At 54.6% G+C, this 20,468-nt stretch overlaps 1 protein-coding gene across 11 annotated transcripts in view; it reads left to right on the top strand.

The window, feature by feature from the left end:
- The window catches only part of Agap3 (ArfGAP with GTPase domain, ankyrin repeat and PH domain 3), a 50,452-nt gene extending 31,395 nt beyond the window's left edge, over window positions 1–19,057 (top strand). For 4 of the 11 annotated variants that reach the window (XR_015685620.1, XM_087657944.1, XM_087657941.1 and 1 more), the window contains 10 exons: window positions 12–104; window positions 4,923–5,027; window positions 10,004–10,175; window positions 13,660–13,824; window positions 15,030–15,167; window positions 16,616–16,770; window positions 16,874–16,964; window positions 17,109–17,331; window positions 18,037–18,292; window positions 18,420–19,052. Coding sequence is in view for 8 of the 11 variants with exons in the window: in XM_087657944.1 (XP_087514070.1) it covers window positions 12–104; window positions 4,923–5,027; window positions 10,004–10,175; window positions 13,660–13,824; window positions 15,030–15,167; window positions 16,616–16,770; window positions 16,874–16,964; window positions 17,109–17,331; window positions 18,037–18,292; window positions 18,420–18,626 (1,605 nt within the window). In the remaining 3 variants the exon portion in view is untranslated. 11 annotated transcript variants of the gene reach the window in all.
- Window positions 19,058–20,468: the final 1,411 nt, after the last annotated feature.

Here is a 20,468-nt window from a genome sequence, read left to right as displayed (position 1 = left end):
TTCTCTTTCAGTCTCGAAAAGGTGCTGACCCGGACAGGGAGAAGAAAGCTGCGGAGTGTAAAGTGGACAGCATTGGGAGCGGCCGGGCCATCCCTATCAAGCAGGTTAGTACTTTCCTCCTAAGCCCAGGACTGAGTCTTCTCAGCGCCTCCTAGGCCGCCTGCCTGCCTGCCTTTTTACCAAGTGATCCTGGTCTGAAGCTTGTGGCCCAGACAGCTGCCTACCCTCTTACCACTAGAGGGCAGCAGAGAGCCACCTGCTGCCTTCAGTTGGCTAAGGACCTGATGGTTGTTCTTTGGTGCAACCTGGAAAGAGGGCCTCCTGGATTCTGAGCTAAGGAAAAGACTTGGGGGGCAGTAACATAGGTGCAGATGGTGGAATATGTCTGTAAGCCCAGGACTTTGGAGGCAGAGGCAGGGGTGTCTATAATTGAGCCAACTTGGGTTGTTTAAGGAATCCCGGGTCAGGCTCTGCAGTATAGTAAGACTGTGTCTCAAAAACACAACCAAGCAAAAAAGAGCCTGAGAAAAAGGCAGCACTGAGAGATTTACTGATGCAGATTTACTATTGTGAGCATCTCTGTTCCTTTTTTTCCTTATCTACTGATTGCCAATTACTGTCTTACACACACAGACACACACACACACACACACACACATACACACACACACACACACACATACACACACACACACACACACACACACTTCCTTGGTAAGTAGATCTTGCTCCTGATCAGCTCCCATTTGCAGCAGCATAGTGGATCACAGTGCAGCAGCATAGTGGATCACACCTGGTCAAAACAGAGAAGCAGTGAGTGGCAGGAAGGAGAGAGGTGACCCAGCAAGTGAGAGCACTGGCCTTCCAGAGGACCCAGCACCCCATGGCGGGGGATATATATCTATATCTTCATTCTCTGGAACTACAGACAGTTGGAGCTTAGGCTTAGGTAGCCTACCTGACTTATTCCTTGAACAAATCTGGTTCTACTTCCTCAGTAGCATCCCTGATCCCTGTCATGTCCAAAAGGCGCCATCTTGGTCATCTTTCTTCTCCTCTGTTGTTTTCCCTATGCCTTAAGTGTAGGGTTGTATTTCTGATGTTCCAATTAAGGCTGGGCAATCTATGCTCATTTAAAGATTTATTTGCTTACTGTTATGTGCCTTGGAGTTTTGTCTGCGTGTTTGTCTGTGTACGGGTGTCAGATCCTCTGGAACTACAGACAGTTGTGAGCTGCCATGTCTGTTGATTGAATTTATGTCTGCCAGGGACCATTTCAACTGGGCCAGTCTCCGGGAGGGAAGTGACCTGAACAGGTGAGAGCACAGAATGGCAGCAATGAGTCAGTCTCCTCCCTCTGGCTCCTCTGGGTGCCAGTGTGACCCCAGGAGGCCAGGGCCTTCAGCTGCTGGTGCACTGCCATTCAGCCGGAGTGGAGGTGGAGGGAGGATGGCAGGTGCCTTCAGAGTGTGGAGCTGTTATACCCACCGAACACACTGATGAGTGACTGTGAACACTGCTTGCCTCAGCTCCCACTGGCTTTCCTTTCTGGGGGTTGCAATAGCGGGGGCGGGGGGGCTGGATTATTTGTTCTCTGAGTCCCCCACATACAACAGTGAAAGGGAAAGGCTGTCTTGTCTGTCAACTTACAGCCTTGAAGTCAGGTGGTCGCTTGAGTATTAGACTCCCTGAGCTTCTCAGGAAGGCCCCTCCTACGTTAAGGCTTTGGTAGCTGTCAGACTTGTGTCTGTCATTTGTGCTGTAGGTTTGATTCGTCCAGGGGGTTTGGGGGGGGCTGCCCATTAGGGAGGCTCCGCCCATGAAGGTTGAGGAGCAGCACTCTTATCCTGACCTCACCCGCCCATTAGGTATCACTGTACCACATTCGTGGCTCCTCCCCTTTCCCGCCCTCTTGTCCTGTGCTCACCATTTCGGTACCTTCCCCTCCCCCTAGCTCCTGCTGGGAGTGGAGATTGCTTTTCAGTTGCCATTTGCATTCCCAATCAATCCGGACTCCGCAATTAAGTCGGCTGGCGGAGCTGGGAGGGAGGCGGCGGCGGGAACGGGTCCTCTGGGGGCTGTCGCCTCCGCACCGCTCCCATTCCGCCCCAGATTGCTTCCTGCTCCGCGGTGCGCAGCCGGCCGGCCAGGGAGGGAGTGGGAACCCCGCAGCTTCTCTCCTTCTTGGAACCCGGGTTGGAGGGTGGGGGCAGCAAGGCTGGGCATAGGGCTGGGGCCAGGGTCGCTCTGCCACCCTCTAGCCTGCTAGTGAGCCAGCTCTGATCGCCCCGCCTACGCCTTTTGCTGAAGAACCTCATTAAGCGAAGGGGAGCCGGGTGTTTTGTCGGGCTAAAGGGCTTCTCTCCTTTCCTGAGCTGCCTCCTCAGCAGTCTGACTTCTGACCCCGCCAACCGGGTGGAGGAGGACCTGGGTAGGTCTGGTGGTCTTTAGGCAGCTCTGGTCCAGACAGGCTAAGAGCTGTTGTGGTTTTTCGATGTACTTAGCCAGCTGGTGGCATGGAGGAGAACTGGGCCTGGGGCTTAAGAGGCAGTGCCTACTATTGGTGACAGGAGGATTTCCAAGGAGATTCTGTAGCCTCCTTTCCTACCTGGCTCCCTTCTCTTCTCTTCCCGATGGCTGTCTGTCCTTAGAGGCCACTTGCCCTTGGGTGCCATTACTGAGGGTCAGGGAGAGGGAGTACCTTGGCTCTCTTCTGCTTGTACAGCTCGCCTGTGGCAGGAACACTACAGCCACAGACAGGGCACCAGGCGATCCTCTCAGAGCCCTTCACATACTATGTGACCGGGCACTGATGGCTTTTTTGTAAAAGAAAAACCCCCTTGTCTGCAGTCTCTGTTTGAAGGCTAAACCTCACCATCAAGGAAGCAGGGACGTCCTGGGCGCTACAAGTGTTATCACATCCACTGCAATGGCGTTTGCTTCTTGGGGGTGGGGGAGGAGAAGGAGGAGGAGGAAGGAGGGGACTTTTCAGGGTTATGGGACTGTCAAAAAGTGGGAGCTGGGGGCTGGAGAGATGGCTCAGCGGTTAAGAGCACCCGACTGCTCCTCCAGAGGTCATGAGTTCAATTCCCAGCAACCACATGGTGGCTCACAACCATCTGTAATGGGATCTGATGCCCTCTTCTGGTGTGTCTGAAGACAGCTACAGTGTACTTATATATAATAAATGAATAAATTTAAAAAAAAAAAAGTGGGAGCTGGAGACTAGAGCTGATGAGGCTACCCTGGGTCATCACCCTTCCTCGGCTCCCGCTCGCCCCCCAGTGGCCAGGGGTGAGATGACTTGTAAATCCCTAATTGCCTTTTATGTAATCAATGCTGGCAGGCCTTCCTCTTTTTTTTTTTTTTTTTTGGTTCTTTTTTTTTCAGAGCTGGGGACCGAACCCAGGGCCTTGCACTTCCTAGGCAAGCGCTCTGCCACTAAGCCAAATCCCCAACCCCTCCTCTTTTCTTTTTAGATTTATTTATTTATTGTATATGCATACACTGTTGCTGTCTTCAGACACACCAGTAGAGGGCATCAGATCCCATTACAGATGGTTGTGAGCACCATGTGGTTGCTGGGATTTGAACTCAGGACCTCTGGAAGAGCAGTCAGTGCTCTTAGCCACTGAGCCATCTCTCCAGCCCTGGCTGGCCTTTCTTTAATTGGCCTTCTGCCTCAGTCTCTCAAGCTCCGGGGCTACAGGAATGAGCCAGCATTCTCACCCCTTCCTCCATGTTTTCACGTCATCCACTGGGTCAGGAAGGACTCACAGGGAGGGCAGTGTATGACTGAATCTGATGCTGGGCCTGCTCACTGACATCCCTCCCTCCGTGACCATTGTGCCGACTGGGCAGGGAGCAGGGAGCGCAGGGCCAGCTTTTGCCTCCACATATGGTCGTTATCACCCTTTATCCCCATGGATAGCCTAGAGTAGCATTGCTCCCTTCTCAGCAATGTCTGTCAGACTCCTCCCACCGAGTCCCAGTTTGTGACCATAACCACCTGCCTCTCCTACCTATGTTGAGTTGGAGACTTTGAGGGACCAGCCACAGGGTTGCGCTGTAGTGCTCAGGTTCTCCTGTGCTGTGATTCAGAAGATGTCTTTAAGGGAGTATAGAGGCGTTGGTTTCTCCCAGAGAGAAGGAAGGAAGGCTGTGGGGGGTGTTGCCACAGGTTCCGTGTCTTGCCTTCATCTCTTGATAGTCACACAGCCCTGTCTTGGGGGCACTTTGTCCAGTTCTTCCGACAGACACTTCTGAGCACTGTTCTGGCCCAGGTGTTGTGCTGGCTGTTGAGAATTATTAAAAGCAGCCCACATAAATGTCCTTGCCTTTTAATTGAGGAGCATATCATGCTAGGCAGTCTGGCAGAGCCTGTTGTAAAAAGAAAACTGGGAATACAGCTTGGTGGTAGAGAGCTTATAAACCACACGGGGTACTGGGGGACAGGAGACCTCTCACTGGTTTACATGGGAAGTTTGGTGGCTGAATGGGAGACTTAGACTTCTTGGTACCTAGCATAAGGTCTGGGGCATTGTTGGGACAGTCAGGGCTGCCTGGAGCTCCTTTGGGTGGTAGAAGACCAAAGCCTCTACCAGCTGCCCTTCTCTCTTGTAGAGCCTTCTAGTTTAACAGTGGCTCAAACTGCTTCCTGCTGGAAGGCCAGTGGGGATAAAGCCTTTGGGAAGGCTGTTACCTGCTCTCTAGTGTGGCTGCAGGCCCTCCACCCCTCTGCTCAGATGCAGTCTCTCAGCAGGAAGTAGGGTGAAGAGTTACCTGACCACAGCATGACTCTTGTGGGCTGCCTGGGCTCTGCATCAGAACCAAGAGACCTTTGTGCTGGTCTCTGGTTGGAACCCTGGGGCACAGCGACCCGCAGGCTGGCTCCTGATCTGTAATCGTACCTCTGGTCTTAGGGGATCCTGCTGAAAAGGAGCGGCAAATCCTTGAACAAGGAGTGGAAAAAGAAGTATGTGACACTGTGTGACAACGGGCTGCTTACTTACCACCCCAGCCTGCACGTGAGTTCAGAAGGGTCGGGACGAGTCGGGGATCTCGTGGGCTCCCTTTGAAAATGCACCATACCTTAGTGGTTTCGAAAGGGCACAAGAGCTGGGATCTGCCCTTCCTGTAGAGCAGCCTCCCTTCCAGCAGCTACGTAAGTGGTGCTGCCGCCGGCTGTCGCAGCCAGCCTCCCTTCCCTTGCCAGCCAGGCTCTATCCCCCATGGAACTGTTGACCTGAACAAGGGTCTGTGCTGGCCATGGCACTGAAGGGCACTGGTCTCCTGGGCCAGCGGTGACAGGGAGCTGGGACGTTGAGTTTGGCCTGAGGAGTAGTAGAAGGCTCTAGTCTGAAGAACACATAACTTACGCCCAGCAATGGCGACATGGTTGTTCCAGGATCATAATGTGGCCCCTGTGGCAGCTCTCCCAACCCTCCTTTCTCCTTCTTCCCTCACTGCGTGGCTCCAGCACACAGCTGTCACCAGAATCCATCTCTGTCACCACCCCACTGTGGGGCTAATGAGTTCTCCTGTGAAGCCCCTCGAGCACAGCACGTGGGCCAGCCCCACCCCACCCCCGACCCCCGCCCAGAGCCTCTGGGCTAGCCTCAGAGGGTCCCTAGCCCATCTTTAAAACTGCACACGGTGTCAGGGAGGCCCTGCCTGACAGGTGCCAGGGCTTTCATTTCTGGCCATTACCTGGTCCTAAGAGGCCTACCCAGACAACACTCCAAAGGGCCTGGCATGGGATGAGCCTAGGCAGAGCAGGCCTCGGGAGGCCTCCCTTCAGGCCAGAGTAAAGCCTGGGCTTCCCATCAGTCTTCCCCTTTTCTGACTCCTGGCCTTCCCCTTACCTCGGGCAGCACTGGTTAAATGAATCCTCTTAGTTCCTGTGCCAGAATGCCAGGTACTAGTGAGCCCTGAGAGATAGAGAAGGACCCACATCCATTGACTTTAGCAGGCTCTCTTCTCACCTTGACCCACCCTCCTCTCACATAGCCCTCAGCCTCGTCCGTGTTCTCAAAAGACAGTAGAAGGCAGTAGGCTTGCTCAGGTGGCACTGCCTGCAGAGACAGAAGGTGCCTTAGACTGACAGAGTGCCCTCTGCAGATCAAGGCCTCAGCCCAGAGCCCTGCACCCAGGGAGGGCTGGAGGAACATGTGCTAGTAGACTCAGGGTTGTCTCCTGTAAAGGGGATCTGAGGTGTTTGTCCCAGTTTCAGGCCCAGAAGCACACAGCACCTACCACCTCTCAGGAGCCATGTCTCTATGTCCACGAGGCAGGCTGCATGTGTTCTCTGCTTGTTTACCTCTGTACCAAGGAACTTGAAAACGAGCTAACTAGGACTCCTGCCTCCCTCCTGTGAGGGTGGTCTCAGCCTCTTGCCTACATCCTTGACAGAGATGGCCGAGTGTGGGGTCTATCCCTTTTGCCATTCCTACTGGAGAGTGAAGGGACGAGGAAGGAAACCTGGAGGGGTGGGGTCAGTTGTATCAGGCTAGGTTCTGGTTTTAGAACCAAAAGAAAAGCAGAAAGGTAGTGGGGATGTTAATCTCTACAGCCACAGTGGGAAAGTAGTAGCTTGTTGATTCTGTGGCATGTTAAGGTTACCCAGCTAGTAAATGAGTCAAAGCGTGGTCCATCAACATTACCAGACTTGCCAGTGTTGGCCGAGAACACCACTTTTGAGACTGACTGGAAAAGTCACAACAGAGAGTAGCTTAAGGAAACCACCAGAGGCCTGCCTGGCTGGGCATCTGAGTTTCCCAGGAGTCCAGGCGTTCTCTCATCATACTTGCACTGTGTGCTTCAGAGAGGCCTGTGACAGGACCTGAGGGCCATGAACTTTCAGACCTGTCCTGATGGCCTGCAGGGTGAACTCGTAATCAGTGACAGCCATCCAATCACCTAGCTTCTTGATTCCTAGCACTTTAGATCCCCTTGGGCTCTATGAGGATTCTGTGGCCATTGTACCCAATAGTTGGGGTCTGGTCTGTCATCAGCTGCTCTTCAGACAGCCAGAAAGGCAGACCCTTCCCATTGGATGTCAGGACACACCGGCAGGGCATTCAGCCTGGCCTCTTCTTCTTGTCACCTCTGTTTCCTGCTTGCCACCTTCCTCTAACCTCAGCAGAGCTTTAGTGCAGCAGTGACCTAGCCATCTAACCTGCAAGACTCAAGGGTCCCTGAGTTGCTTGGGTCTTAGTCTTCACAGTAAGAGAGAGAGAAAGACCTCTTAGCCTTTAATGCAAGATCAAATGGGAGAAAGGGTCTCTAGTCCCTCAAGTCATGGGCCTGTCTGACTCTCCTGAAGGGCACAGGTCTCACCTAAGAGGCAGGACCACAGTGACTGGACCTCTCCCACTAATGGAGGTGGCTGGGCCCAGCATGTGGAGCACAAGTTGGTGGGCAGCGGAGAGCTTCAAGCCCGGAGCCCAAGCCTCGCCTGGCCCAAGAGAGCCTGCCACAGCTTCCTCCATTTTGCAGCCAGCGGAGCCATTCACACAATCACCTTCTGTTAATTCTATCTGCAACATCAATTAAATTGTTTGTAGAAACTAATTGAATGTGGCTTAATCACACATCTTAATAGCTTTCCACGCTCTGAACTCGTTGTTAATTCCAGTAATAAAACGAGATGAGAACGCTGGCTGGGTAATTAGCGAGGAGGCTGGGGAAGAAATTGCTGTTTGATGGTGGGTAATAAAGGCAGCCGTGGTGACCGCTCTCCTGAGCAGCCGCTGCCACCACCATGCTCCCCTGTTCTGCTGACGAGGGAAACACTATTGCTCTATGCCTGCGGTCCCTGTTCTGCTGCTACTCCTCCACTCCTCACCGTGTCCCCTGGGCCAACACTCGGCCCAGACTTCTGAGGGTGTCGTGCTGCTGGACCCACAGGACATGGTGTAATCAGGTGCAGAAGTTCGACAGTCTCTTTCCCTGCTAGGCAGCCTCTAGCTCCTTGGCTCCAAAGCCCCTCTGTGCAGCTCTTGTTCTTGGCCTTGGGTCATTTTCTCACACTACACACCAGCTTTAGGCATCTCAGAGCTTGAGTGGCCTAAAGACTTATAATTGCTGTGACCTCCTTGCGAACTGGAGCAACCCAAGCCCTCCCTCAGGAGAGGGACCACAGCTGGGCCTTTGGCCCAGCCAGATGTTGACACTTGTCTGGAGCAGCCAGTGCAAGAAGTGGGTATAAGGGCTGAAGATGAAGAGCAGGAACCAGAGATGAGAATGTTAGCCAAGAGGGACTCGAATGGAGGTAGAGAGAAAGCTTGTGACAGTACAGTCACTTCTGGATATGAAAGCAAGGACCAGAGGACAAGCAGCAGCACCTGGCATGGCAGAGCAGGGTCAGATGAGGCAATCCTTGGCAGGGCAGCCAGGACCTGTGGCTCCACTGCACAGCACAGCTGTAGGTCCCATGCTGTTCATGGTGCTGGTGAGGCCCGGAGCCATAGCCAGAGCTCTGTGTGTGTGTGTGTGTGTGTGTGTGTGTGTGTGTGTGTGTGTGTGTGTGTGCGCGCGCGCGTGCAGCTTTAGGGCCAGAGCTTTCAGGGCCTTCCTGGATTATTAGAAAGCCACATTCTCTGACTTCTCAGTAGACTCTTCTATGGATCCAAAAAAAAAAAAAAGAACAAAATCTCAGAGCAAGTGTCCCTGGGCCAGGCTCTGTCACAGGAATGGACAGAACCGGTGGACCGTCCTAAGTCATGGGCTGGGAGCACTGGTGGCAGGAACTGAGGAACTGAATGTCTTCACTGAACATAGCTTGTGAAGGAGCAGCCCAAGGGGCCTGAGTCTTCTGAAAGGTTGCCTGTCTGGGAAAGTCTCATGCCCACCTTAAAACCCACGATGGCCGCAAGCTCAGGCTTCTGTGGGTCTGTGTATAGGCAAAGGGCTTATACAAGATTTCCAAAAGCTTCATGAGAAATCTGACTTTATGTCTGATCAATACAATCTTACATTCTTCTCTCAGAAAGTTCTATAACACCAGAGGAGGAATTTTTGTCAAACAGTGTGGAGACTGAGAGGTTGGAACCATCGGTGAGCTTGATGAGGGCGTGAAAGTCAACGTGATCTGGAGAGAGGCAGGAAGCTGTAGTTAAAGCCAGGCTCTGGGTCAGGTCCAGCTTTAACCAGGAGCTGCCAAGACAGAGGGTTCTGTAGACTTGGACCATAACCAGCAGGCAAGTCAAGGGTTCTGGCTGAGGATGTCACCTGTGAAGAACAGCCTTGGGAGTCTGCAAACCTGGGCACGGTCTGCCTCCACTGTGACCTTGGGTAGATTAACATTCCTAAGCCTCAGTTTCTTCATCTCCAACATAGGGCAAAGAACACTCTGGAGACTGAGACAGGAGGATTGCCGTGAGTTTGAGATGAGCCTGGAAACCCCTTACTCAGCTGGTTGGGATTTGAAATACGCTGACATATGAATGTAGATTTATTGTACTTAACACACAACCTAGGGATGGGCAAATGGCAGTGTACCGATGATGGGTCCACTGACAGAAACCCATGGCGTGTGTGATGTACTCCCAAGTCCACCACAGAGAGCCAAGTGTTGGTCTCTAAACTATTCAACAAACCGTTACCTGGGGCTGTCCCAAGGGCTGATTGCTCCTCTGTACCCAGGCGTGGATGGCAGCTTGTGATAGGAGCATCCTCGAAGATTGGGATCCTCGGCCACGTGGGTACTCTCCCCAGACACTCTTTACCACTGAAGCCATCTCCTCTAATGGCCTTGGGTGTTTGCTTTCATCTCCATCTTCCTAGCTGAACTCCACCCCTTTGAGCACCATGGAGACTTGGGCATAATCAGGTTTGAAAACTTGGTTGGCCTCAGAGACCTGCTTTTTGAGACTAAGTGCCTCCCCCGACAGCCCCCGTCCCCTAGTTAGCAGAGAGGGACAAGGCCTAGACAGTCAGTGCTGGAGACACGATGCCGAGGGGAGCCCAGCCTAAAGCATCTTCCTCATCTGTGCACCTCTAGGATTACATGCAGAACATCCACGGCAAAGAGATCGACCTCCTGCGGACCACAGTCAAAGTGCCAGGGAAGCGCCTGCCCCGAGCCACTCCCTCCACAGCTCCGGGCACCAGTCCCCGTGGTGCCAACGGGTTGGCCCTGGAGCGGAGTAACACACAGCTGGGTGGTACCACAGGTGAGGCGGCTGCTGTGGTGGGGAGCGGCTGGGAAGTTTTAGAAAGTTGGGAGCAGCTGCACATGGGCCTCGCTCATGGACCAAGACGCGGACTTAGTGGAGTATGTTGAGGTAGCCTTGGCTATCAGGTGTGGTTAAGGTATGCGACTGCTAGTGATCCTAGGACTATCTCCCTGCAGTAAGGAAGGCCAGCAACTCAGCTCATCACAGGAGTGGGGCAGAGTCGCCTGGCGTCTTCGGGGAGCCATCTTAGGACTGCGGTGCATGCAAGGCCTCTGCACAGAAAGCATTGGATCTAAACCCAGGGGTTCAGGAGGGCAGAATGGAAAGTCAGGGACCACAGGTTGACGACAGTCTGGGCAGCTTTCCTATGGATATGTTGTTTGGGGTGTGTGTGTGTGTCTGTGTATGAGGTCTATATGTGTGCTTCTATGTGTGAGTGTGTGTCCATATGTAATGAGTGTCTGTGTAAATGAGTGTGTATGAGTATCTGAGTGCATGTGTTTGTAGGGGCCAGAAGCATCAGGTCGCCCTGTGCTGGAGTTACTCGCAGTTGTGAATTACCTCATGTGAGTGCTGGGACTCTGAGGCTAACCACGGAGCCATCTTCAGGTCTCCTGCTATGCTCTTCCTGTCCCTGCACAGTGTGTCCTCCCCAAGTCCTGGTGCTGCTCATCCTCAGGGCTCCTTCCCTTGCTCTGTGAATGTCTTTACTCCTCAGCCTGCCCTGGACTCCCGGACCCTTCTTGAGGACTCAGTGTCCTTGGCTGCCCTCCAGTGTTAGCTCTCACTGCCCCTGAAGCTTCTGCTCAGGACACGGGTGCTGGCCTTGTGTCTTGCCGCATCAGACCACTCACAGTAATGTGGATTTACCAAGATTGCCACCTTGTGTAGGGACATGTAAGGGGGGGGGGGGTGTCATAGACACTGAGTGAACACGGATGTACTTAAGGATACTGAGTTCCATGGACTAACAGGACAGACCCAAAATAAAAACTTGTTCATTGGGGTTGGGGATTTAGCTCAGTGGTAGAGCGCTTGCCTAGCAAGCGCAAGGCCCTGGGTTCGGTCCTCAGCTCAAAAAAAAAAAAACAAAAACAAAAACAAAAACAAAAAACCAAAAACAAAAACTTGTTCATTGTAGGTACTGGTGGGATTTGAACCCAGAGTCTTGTACATACTAGCAAGTGCACCATTGCTGAGCTATGCTCTGCCCTCTGAGAGTGTGCCTTGTTTCTGAGTGGGCTGGAAGTGTGGGGAAAGGTGCTAGAGCGGTCTGACTGCATCAGTCGATCTGTGCCCGCGTAGCGGCTGTCTCAGAACCAGGTACCAGGGCCACAGCAGCTTGCGTAGGTTAGTCTCCCGGTTTCCTGAGGATACAGCAGCTCTGGAGCAGGGCGTTAATGTGTCTATAAAACCCTACTGTACGTGAGGGGTCTGGGACTGACTCTTGCTTCCTCTAAACTACCTGAGCTGGGGACAGGGAGCTCTTGAGGTGCACCCCGGTTTCCCAGGGTGGGCAATGGGAAGAAAGCAGGCCAAGGGAGAGGAAGCCCACCTGTGAGGTAATTTGCGAGAACCCAGCCTGTGTGGCAAGAATGGTTCCTGTGCTGTCCTCTGTGCTGAGCCACCGAGCCCTTCCAGAGTTCTGTGCAGGTAGCCCTGTGCGGCCGACCTCAGCATGGGGCTCTCATTCTGGTGCCGCAGGAGGGAGCAAGGCATCCAGAAAAGTAAACCTTTCCTCAGAGATGTGAGAGGGAAACTGGGGTATCTCCCAAAAATGGGGGAAGCAAGATGCCTCCGGCTATTCCATCCCATCCTGGGCCCACCTAGCCTTCACCTAGGATGCCACCGTGGCACACAGGAGGAGCCCCAGCAACTTGCTCCTGTAATTACGGCACCCACACATAGAAACACATGGATGCTGCTTCCCAAGCATGAGTTCCTGCTGCCGCACGCTGACACCGACCCTCGTGCACACTCACACATGTCTCTCGCTCACCGGGCGATGTTAACATCTCATTATCTTTGTTACTGTAATTACATTATCCGCTGCTTTATGCAGAATTATCCTCGGAGGACTAATTGATGGCTCCATGTTTAATTCATTAATCATTAGCATCAAATTCGACAATTACAGTGCACACTGATTGTGGGATTGCAGGCGTAATGAGGGGAGAATTAACAAAGAAAAGGGAAAGCACTTTCCCTCCCTCAGGGTTTCGGGTTGGGGACTTGGGGAGGAAGTTGGGACTATGATGCTTTTGGCTGGGGCAAGGGACAGGGTGGGGAGTCCTGTCTGGGATCCAGGAGGCATAGGGACCAGGCTGAAGTAAGGGGGGAAGCAAGAAACTTCAGAGGTTTAGGGAGGGCTGGACAAGCTAGGGGAGGGCCTGAGAGCAGAGCATGGGAGCCGAAAGCGGGTGCGTGTGCAGGTCACCAGCACTTACCGTGTTCAGTTGTTGTGGGTGTTAGAGCAAACACACAGCTGGCATCAAACTCTCCTGCCCGAAGGCTACTCTGAGGGCGTTTGCAGCGCGTGGCCTCCCCTCCCTTGCCCTCCTGCAGCTGCTTCTGCTCCCCGTGCTCCCCTGTGCATCTGAAATCCAGATCCACGCCTGCCTGCTGAGCTGCAAGTCTTCCTGTTTAGCATTCTCCCGTGCCTGGGTGCCATTGCCGGCCTCCTCCAGCTTTGGCTGGTTCATCAGGCTCCACACTGGAGCTCCTCAGGAGGCCTAAAACCATGTGGCTTTGGCCTACTGAGAGGCTACAGGCTTACAGAATGTCCTAGGCGCTCTGGCTTTCTTCTTGGCCTCATCACCACCCCGTCTGGGGGAAACTGAAGAAGGTGAAGGAAGTGGCGCGGGCTCTGAGGCCCATGGCTGTTCCACTTTATGCAGAAGGCCTCCGGCTGGGCCCTGAGTGAGGTCAGAGGAAGCTGAGTGCTCCTCCTCCTGCCCATGGCGGGCTGTGCCTGCCCAGCCCTGGACTCTTCGAGCCTTCCATCTCCCTTGGCTCTGCCGTTCTTCCCTGATGGGAAACGAAAGATTAATTTTCTCCAGCCCAACAGGATAATTACTAATACTAATTAGACATAATTACTTGAATTTGATACACTTATTTCTCGTCAGAATGGCAGCAAAGCTGAGGCAGAGCAAGTGACATGTGTGGACTGAAATGTTAGCGGCAGGGACCAAGCGGGGTAGGACTGTGGGAAGTGGCACGCGGCCTTGTCCGAGAGGCCTGTAGTGACACCCCAAGGCCCTGCCTTTCCCAGCCCATGGTCATAGTAATGAGTGTGGTCTTCATGTTCATGGAAAAAGTATGAAGGCTAGAAGTCCCCTTCCGTGTGGAATCTGCAGGAGACCTTGGTACACCCGCTGTGAAGACCAGGCCTCTTTTCTGGCCTCTGGCCTGCTGGGATTAACCCAGGCTCTGCTTGCCACCCGCCCTTCCTCCCAGCCTGATCCTTCCCCTCCCCCAGGTCGCCCCCACTCGGCCAGCAGTGCATCCCTGCATTCTGAGCGCCCTCACCGCTCAGCCTGGGCTGGCTCACGCCCTGAGGGGTTGCACCAGCGCTCCTGTTCCATTTCCAGCACTGACCAGTGGAGTGCGGCAGCTGCCCTGCCTGCCAGCGTGCAGCGTCCTGGTGAGTGGTGGGCGGCTCACCTGCTTCCCACCTCTTCTGGCATCTGCTTAAGCAACACAGAGAGGGAGCCCAGATGCCCAGGAGCCTGGAAGACTGATAGGGAGGGCCCAGGAGTCCTGCAGGGCGCACTCCAGGCACTGTGATGCAGGGCTTGATACCTTGGGCCCAGTCCCTTCTCTACATCCAGTTTACCAGCTTCTCTGGCCCCAGGCCTGGGAGTATAGGCCTGCCCTTTGTAAATCCTCCTTCCTGGTTTCCAAGCAGTGCTGGCGGCTGCTGTATCCCATCAGCCCCCGTGCAGTTGGCTCGTCAGGGCAGGAGGACCAGGAGAGCAGAGTAGGCGAGAGGCTACAGGCTTACACAGTGCACAGTGAGAGCCCTGTCTGGGCCATCACTGGCCTCCCATAGTGGAGAGGGTCCCAGTCCCTTCAGGGTTGTCCTGAAAGGCTCTCTTTCCATGTGCTGCTCCCTTGATTGGGTGTGTCTTGTTCAAAGAGCCAGAGACAGCCTCTCACACACCATTATGTTCTCCCTAAATCTCATAGCCCCCATCCCATAACTCTTGGGCCACAGACCCTTTCTGCCCTGTTTGCCCATCCCTCGAGCCCCCCAGCTCAGGGGTACTTTTGATTTTCTCCCAGGGGCCTCTCATAGACACACACACATACCTACTACATGTCCCCATCCAAGACCAAGGCCACCTTGGGGGCCAGGGGCCATTCCCTTAGGTCAGGGACCTATGGCCTGTCTGGCACTGGTGATGCCCCTCTGTTGAGTCTGGAAGGCGTTAGTCAGGGAGGGAGGGAGGGAGTCTGCCTCTAATGAAGTTTGACATTTAGTGCTGAGCGCCGGGCGGGCGGGGTGTGGGAGCGGAGCTTGATTAGCGTGCTCTAATTGACAGTAATTAGGCAGCTCCCTGATTGTTTCTAATTCTGCTATTAATTGTGAGGAGCGGGGAGTGTGATTGAGGATAAATTTGGTGCGGAGCTGCTGGGGCTTCAGCTCCAAGAGTTCCCTGGGCCGCCTTCCACCCCTTCAGGTTGCAGAAGCTCTTGCCTCTCTCTGCCTTTATTCTGCTCTGCCTAAGTTTCCAACTCTTCCAGGGTAGGAGGCTTTGGGGCTTGGAGGCTGGGCAGCCCCTGGCCTAGCTCACTTTGTGCCTAGCTCCCCCTCCTCCCACACTTGTCCACCTCTCCCCTCACCAGCCAGTGGCCCAGCTGAGTTACTCAGTTCCAGCCCCAAGCTGGAGCCTCCCCCATCTCCCCGCTCCAACCGGAAGAAGCAGCGCCGGAAAAAGAGCACCGGGACCCCCAGACCAGATGGCCCCAACAGTGCTGCTGAAGGTTAGGGGGACCCAGAGGTGGGCAGTGGGACCTGCGTGTACATAGCACCTTGAAAAGCACAGTTTCCATGGTAGACAGAGAAAACACTTTGTGTGAGTGACTTCTGGAATAGTAACTCAGCCCTCAGAGATCCTGGGCTCTTACTCAGTCTCTGCTGAGCTTTCTCCTGCCATTCCTGAGGAAAGACAGGCAGGCAGCAGACACTGCCTTAGCTGCTCTAAGGCCTCCTGAGCAGGGACCGCAGTCGGTGCCTCAAGACACGTGTAGGCTAATGCTCTCTGTAACCTTCTGGGAGCAAAGGTGTTCCAGCTCAAGATGTTCTTCTGGCCTTTCTCTTGGTGTCTGTTACCATAACACCATTCTTCCAATGTCTCCCCCTCCCCCGGGGCTTTTCTTGGTCCCCACATAACTTGCAAGTTCTCATCTCTGTTCTTATTACTGTGGGGTTGGGTGTGGGTCAAGTGAACTTCTGACAGTGATGCAAAGTCTTGTGGTCCAGAGCCTACTGTGGCCTTGGGGCCCAGAACCCCAAGGGGTAGAGGAGCTCACACAAGGGGAGACGAGAGAGGAGTTACCGGTTTACATGTGGGCAAAGGCATTTTCTTAAGGGTCCTCATATGAGGACCCCAGCAGGTGGAGATTTCAAGGACTGTGGTATCACTGAGGTGAGAGGCTGCAGGGATGGAGAAGCAACGGGACTTAGGGTCAGGGATGTCCCCGGCAGAATGCATGGCTCACCCTAGGGCCATACAAGCACCATTTCTCTCTGGCCCCCAGGACAAGTCACACTGCTCACTGGCAGTTGTTCAGGGGCAGTGGCCTCTGGGAATAGATGTGTCTCAATATCTTTTAGGGGTCCAGTGGGCAAGCACAATTCCTGGGGTCACAGTGCGAACTCCTGTGCTTGTCACTACAGATGTCCTTGGGTTCCAGTTGGTTCCCATCCTCCAGTTCCTGGAGCAAACCTCCCCACCCACTTGCCCTTCCTGCCTGTCTACACCAGGGCAGTGGGGGAGGGGCCCAGCTCCCAGGAGCCCTGTGCTGACGCCGTCCAGAATATTGGGTTTAATGAGCTGCAAAATGAGGAGGCTGCAGCTGACACGTACGGATGGCGCTCGCACCCGCCTCCTTGCCCAGCATGCGCCGTCTAGCACCCGCCGCATCCTTCTCCAGACATTTAGCTCGCGTTCCTCCAGGATGCCTCCTCATGGTGTCCATTTCTGGTGCTGTTTAGGAAGCCAAGCACGGCACCCACCATCTCTTTGGCTCCACAGGTGGTTAGAAATGGAGGGCAGGGACTCATATTGGTCTCACCCATTTTTGAGGAGGAGGAGGAAGAAGAGGAGGAGGAGTGTTGTCAAAGCAGGGTCTGGATGGAGTTGTGGCAATGGTGTGCCACTGGGTGTGTATGCTGGCACAGAGCCTGACGGTGTAAGTCCCCTCCACAGAGACAGAGGAGTCCTTTGAATTTGTGGTGGTGTCCCTCACTGGTCAGACCTGGCACTTCGAGGCCTCAACAGCGGAAGAGCGGGAGCTGTGGGTGCAGAGCGTACAGGCCCAAATCCTCGCCAGCCTCCAGGGATGTCGCAGCGCCAAGGACAAGGTTGGCATGGGTGACAGAGCCTGCTTGGAGAGCCTGGCTAGGGGGAAGCCAGTGGAGGGCTTGAGACTGACCAACTACCGTTCTCTCTCCGACCTCACGGCAGACCCGGCTGGGGAACCAGAGCACAGCCCTGGCTGTGCAGACTGTCCGCACAGCCCGTGGCAATAGCTTCTGTGTTGACTGCGAAGCTCCCAGTGAGTACCAGGCCAGTGGAGCTGGGTGTCCAGGGTTCAAGTGGCAGTGGGAAGTGGACGGTGTGCAGAGGGGGTGGCCTTCTAAAATGACCCCCTCTCTGTGTGCCACCTGCTGTATCTATCCTTCTCCCTCTGCCCATCTAGATCCAGACTGGGCCAGCCTGAATCTGGGTGCCCTGATGTGTATCGAGTGTTCAGGGATCCACCGACACCTGGGAGCTCACCTGTCCCGAGTCCGCTCCCTGGACCTTGATGACTGGCCACCCGAACTGCTAGCTGTCATGACCGCAATGGGCAATGCCTTGGCTAACAGTGTCTGGGAGGGGGCTCTGGATGGCTACTCGAAGCCAGGCCCAGAAGCCTGCAGGTAAGCCAGTGCTGCCCAGGAAGGAGACAGCCCACCCTGCTGTGGGGTAGACAGAACCCGTGGCAGTACAGCATTGGAAGGGTTAAAAGGCTGTTGCTCTGCTTGGCAGTTGGACCCTGGGGATCCCTCCTTTGCTGGTCCTGTCACTCAGGCACCTCACAACAACAGAGCCTTTTCTGAGCTGTTATCACAGGTCAGGGGCCAGCAGGAGACGCATGCGCAGGACCCATATCACTGTGCCGCTCCTGCGTCCAAGCCTGCATGCTGAGATGGGGAGAATGGGTGGTAGATAGGGTGGCCGTGGCCCCTCTAGGCCATTCCTGCTTTGTTCCAGTGCCACCAACCACTCAGAGTTCAGCCAGCTTGATAAGCCACCTCTCAGGCCTGATTCCTGCTCCCTAAGTCCCAGAGGGCTCCCTTCAATGTCCCTCTTGTCTTACTCAATGCCACCCAGTTTCTGTGATCCACTGTCCCTCTGAAGGCCCTGGAGTCCCTGGGGCTCCTCTCTGCCTTCATTCTCACCATTGCGGGGGTGCAGGGGTGTTCCCCTAGTCTCTGCCTCCTTCCTGCGTCTTGACATACACACACACACACACACACACACACACACACACACACACACACACACACACACACACACACACACACGCAGTTTGGGCTCCATCTCCTTCCTTGTCTCATGCCTTGGTGGACCTCTACTTACAGAGAGGAGAAGGAACGCTGGATCCGGGCCAAGTATGAACAGAAGCTCTTCCTGGCCCCACTGCCGAGCTCGGATGTGCCTCTGGGGCAGCAGTTACTCCGGGCCGTGGTGGAGGATGACCTACGACTGCTGGTGATGCTGCTGGCCCATGGGTCCAAGGAGGAGGTGAACGAGACCTACGGGGATGGCGATGGCAGGACAGCCCTGCACCTGTCCAGTGCCATGGCCAACGTCGTTTTCACACAGCTGCTCATCTGGGTGAGTCTGGGTACTTCTGGCCCGGCCTGCTCTCCCCTCTCAGCCTTCCAGGGCCACCTCCTCTTCCCCGATAGCTGAAGCCTTCCCTCCCACACCATGCCAACTGTGAATGTGCTTTCCCCTGCAGTACGGGGTGGACGTGAGGAGCCGTGATGCCCGAGGCCTGACCCCACTGGCCTATGCCCGCCGTGCCGGCAGCCAAGAGTGTGCAGACATCTTGATCCAGCATGGGTGCCCCGGGGAGGGCTGTGGGTTAGCACCCACTCCCAACAGAGAGCCTGCCAACGGCAACAACCCTTCTGCAGAACTGCACCGCAGCCCTAGTATCCTATGAAGCTCAGGAAGAGGCCAGAGGGACCAGAAGGACTCCACAGCCTGGAGGAGACATGGCGAAGCAGGGGTGCAGAGAAGAGGGGTGACGAGGGCGCAGGGATGAAGAGGTCTGTGATTAAGCTGCAGCAGAGCAGGGTCTGTCATTCAGCCCTCTGCCCTGTGGTGCCATTAAAGGACAGAACCCTTTGGAGGTGCCTGTGAGGAGAGGGGGGCAGGACCTCTCCCTCCTCCAGAACCCTGCCTCCTCAGGACACCTCCCATAGTCCTCCCTGCAGTGGACAGGGACACAGGACATAAGATGGGGTACCAGATGAAAGAAAGACAAGGGGCCGATCTGTGAGTCCCATGTAAAACTTGTACATTGGAATATTTATGTTCGTGTATATATACGTGGTGTGTGAGCCAATAAACCAGGCTGTATGTGTGGCCCCATTTCTCCTTTTGTGCCTCAGTACCCCTGAGCTGCTGAGAGAGCCCCTCCCCTCCAAGCTCTGCTTCTGTAGTCTGTTTTAAGGTTTCCTGGCCCCGCTCTCCTCAGTCACCGTCTAGTGTTTCTTGGCAGGGGTGATGCATGACAGGGCAAGCCTGGCCACAGGAGACAGGCTCTGCTTCCTGCTGTGTGCTGCCTTCCCCGCCACTGCCCACTTCTGAGAACTCCGTGTGCACAGTCAGCAGTGCCCTGCGGTCGCCGCACCTGCGATGGTCAGTGTTGAGGAAGGCAGTCAACAGCACACAGGAGGCTTCCCTAGGGTGGTGGGGACAGGGGCCATGTGGCTGAAAGGGGCAGGTCACAGGTGGCTCAGTGCCACCTCGACCTCCAGCAGCCTTCTGAGCTTAACCTGCCGAGCTAAGCTGGGAGAAGAGCCCAGGTGCCCACTCCTCGTGCCAAACCTCTTTATTGTTGAAAGAAAACCCAGGGAAATGCCCGTCCTAGTCTGTGAAGAATGGGAACGCTAAGTTTTGGTGCTGGATCTGTTTTCTGTCCTGGAACCACCTTACTGCATGGCCCGTTATTTCTGAAACACCTTGAGCAGGTGTCCACGTGGCAGGCCGGAGCGGTGCCGGAACACTCAGCACAGGTCAGGTAATAATCAACGCTACTGAGAGGAACCAGATTTTATTTGATTTTTTATCCACATTCCCCTTCTCAAGTGTAGTAAGGTCCTTACACGGGGCAGAGTCTGGGCAGTGTAGGTACAGGTCAGACTAGCCCCAGGCTCCCTAACAAGTTGCCTGGGCTGGCTCCCTCTTTAGCGGGCTTTCTGCCCTGCTGTTTGCCTCCTCCTCAGAACCTGACAACAGCTCTGCCGAAGACTAACCGCCTAGCCTCCACCTTGGCTTTTGTGCAGATCAGAGTTGACTGAGGTAACCCTGGCTGGGAATGAGCTAGCTCCACAGTGCATCCCAGGGTTAAATCCCTAAGCCTGACCAGCGAGAGTGCATACTCCGAATCGTGTCCTCACTAGAGTTGCTTGGGAGAAATGAACGGCCAAGGACACGCCGTCTTGGCCTCACATGAAGCGTTCAACAGCTAACTGTGACGCTGACTAGTTTGCCACTCAGCTCACCAGTGGTGGCCTGTAAGGCAGGTCAGGGGTGTGAGTGGGTTGTGCTTGGTCCCCTCCCTTCCTGGTAACTGCTTTAGCCATAACTTCTTCATCTTTATTCCTTTCTCCCTAATCCACACAAGTCCCGTTTCTCTCCTAAAAACAGTTACCATGACAGCAGCCACAAGTGGGGTTCTATAGCAGTCTTCTTTCCCCAAAGTGTCTGCAGATTCCTAGAGCCATGCTTGTGAGGTTTACTTCTCTGCCCATAATCTCTGTCTCCACCCTTCCAGAAC

The sequence above is a fragment of the Rattus norvegicus genome, chromosome 4 (assembly GCF_021556685.1).
Source record: "Rattus norvegicus strain SHRSP/BbbUtx chromosome 4, alternate assembly SHRSP_T2T, whole genome shotgun sequence".
Lineage (NCBI taxonomy): Eukaryota > Metazoa > Chordata > Mammalia > Rodentia > Muridae > Rattus > Rattus norvegicus.
The sequence above is the reverse complement of the archived record's forward strand: the minus strand, read 5'-3'. Positions and strand labels throughout refer to the sequence as shown.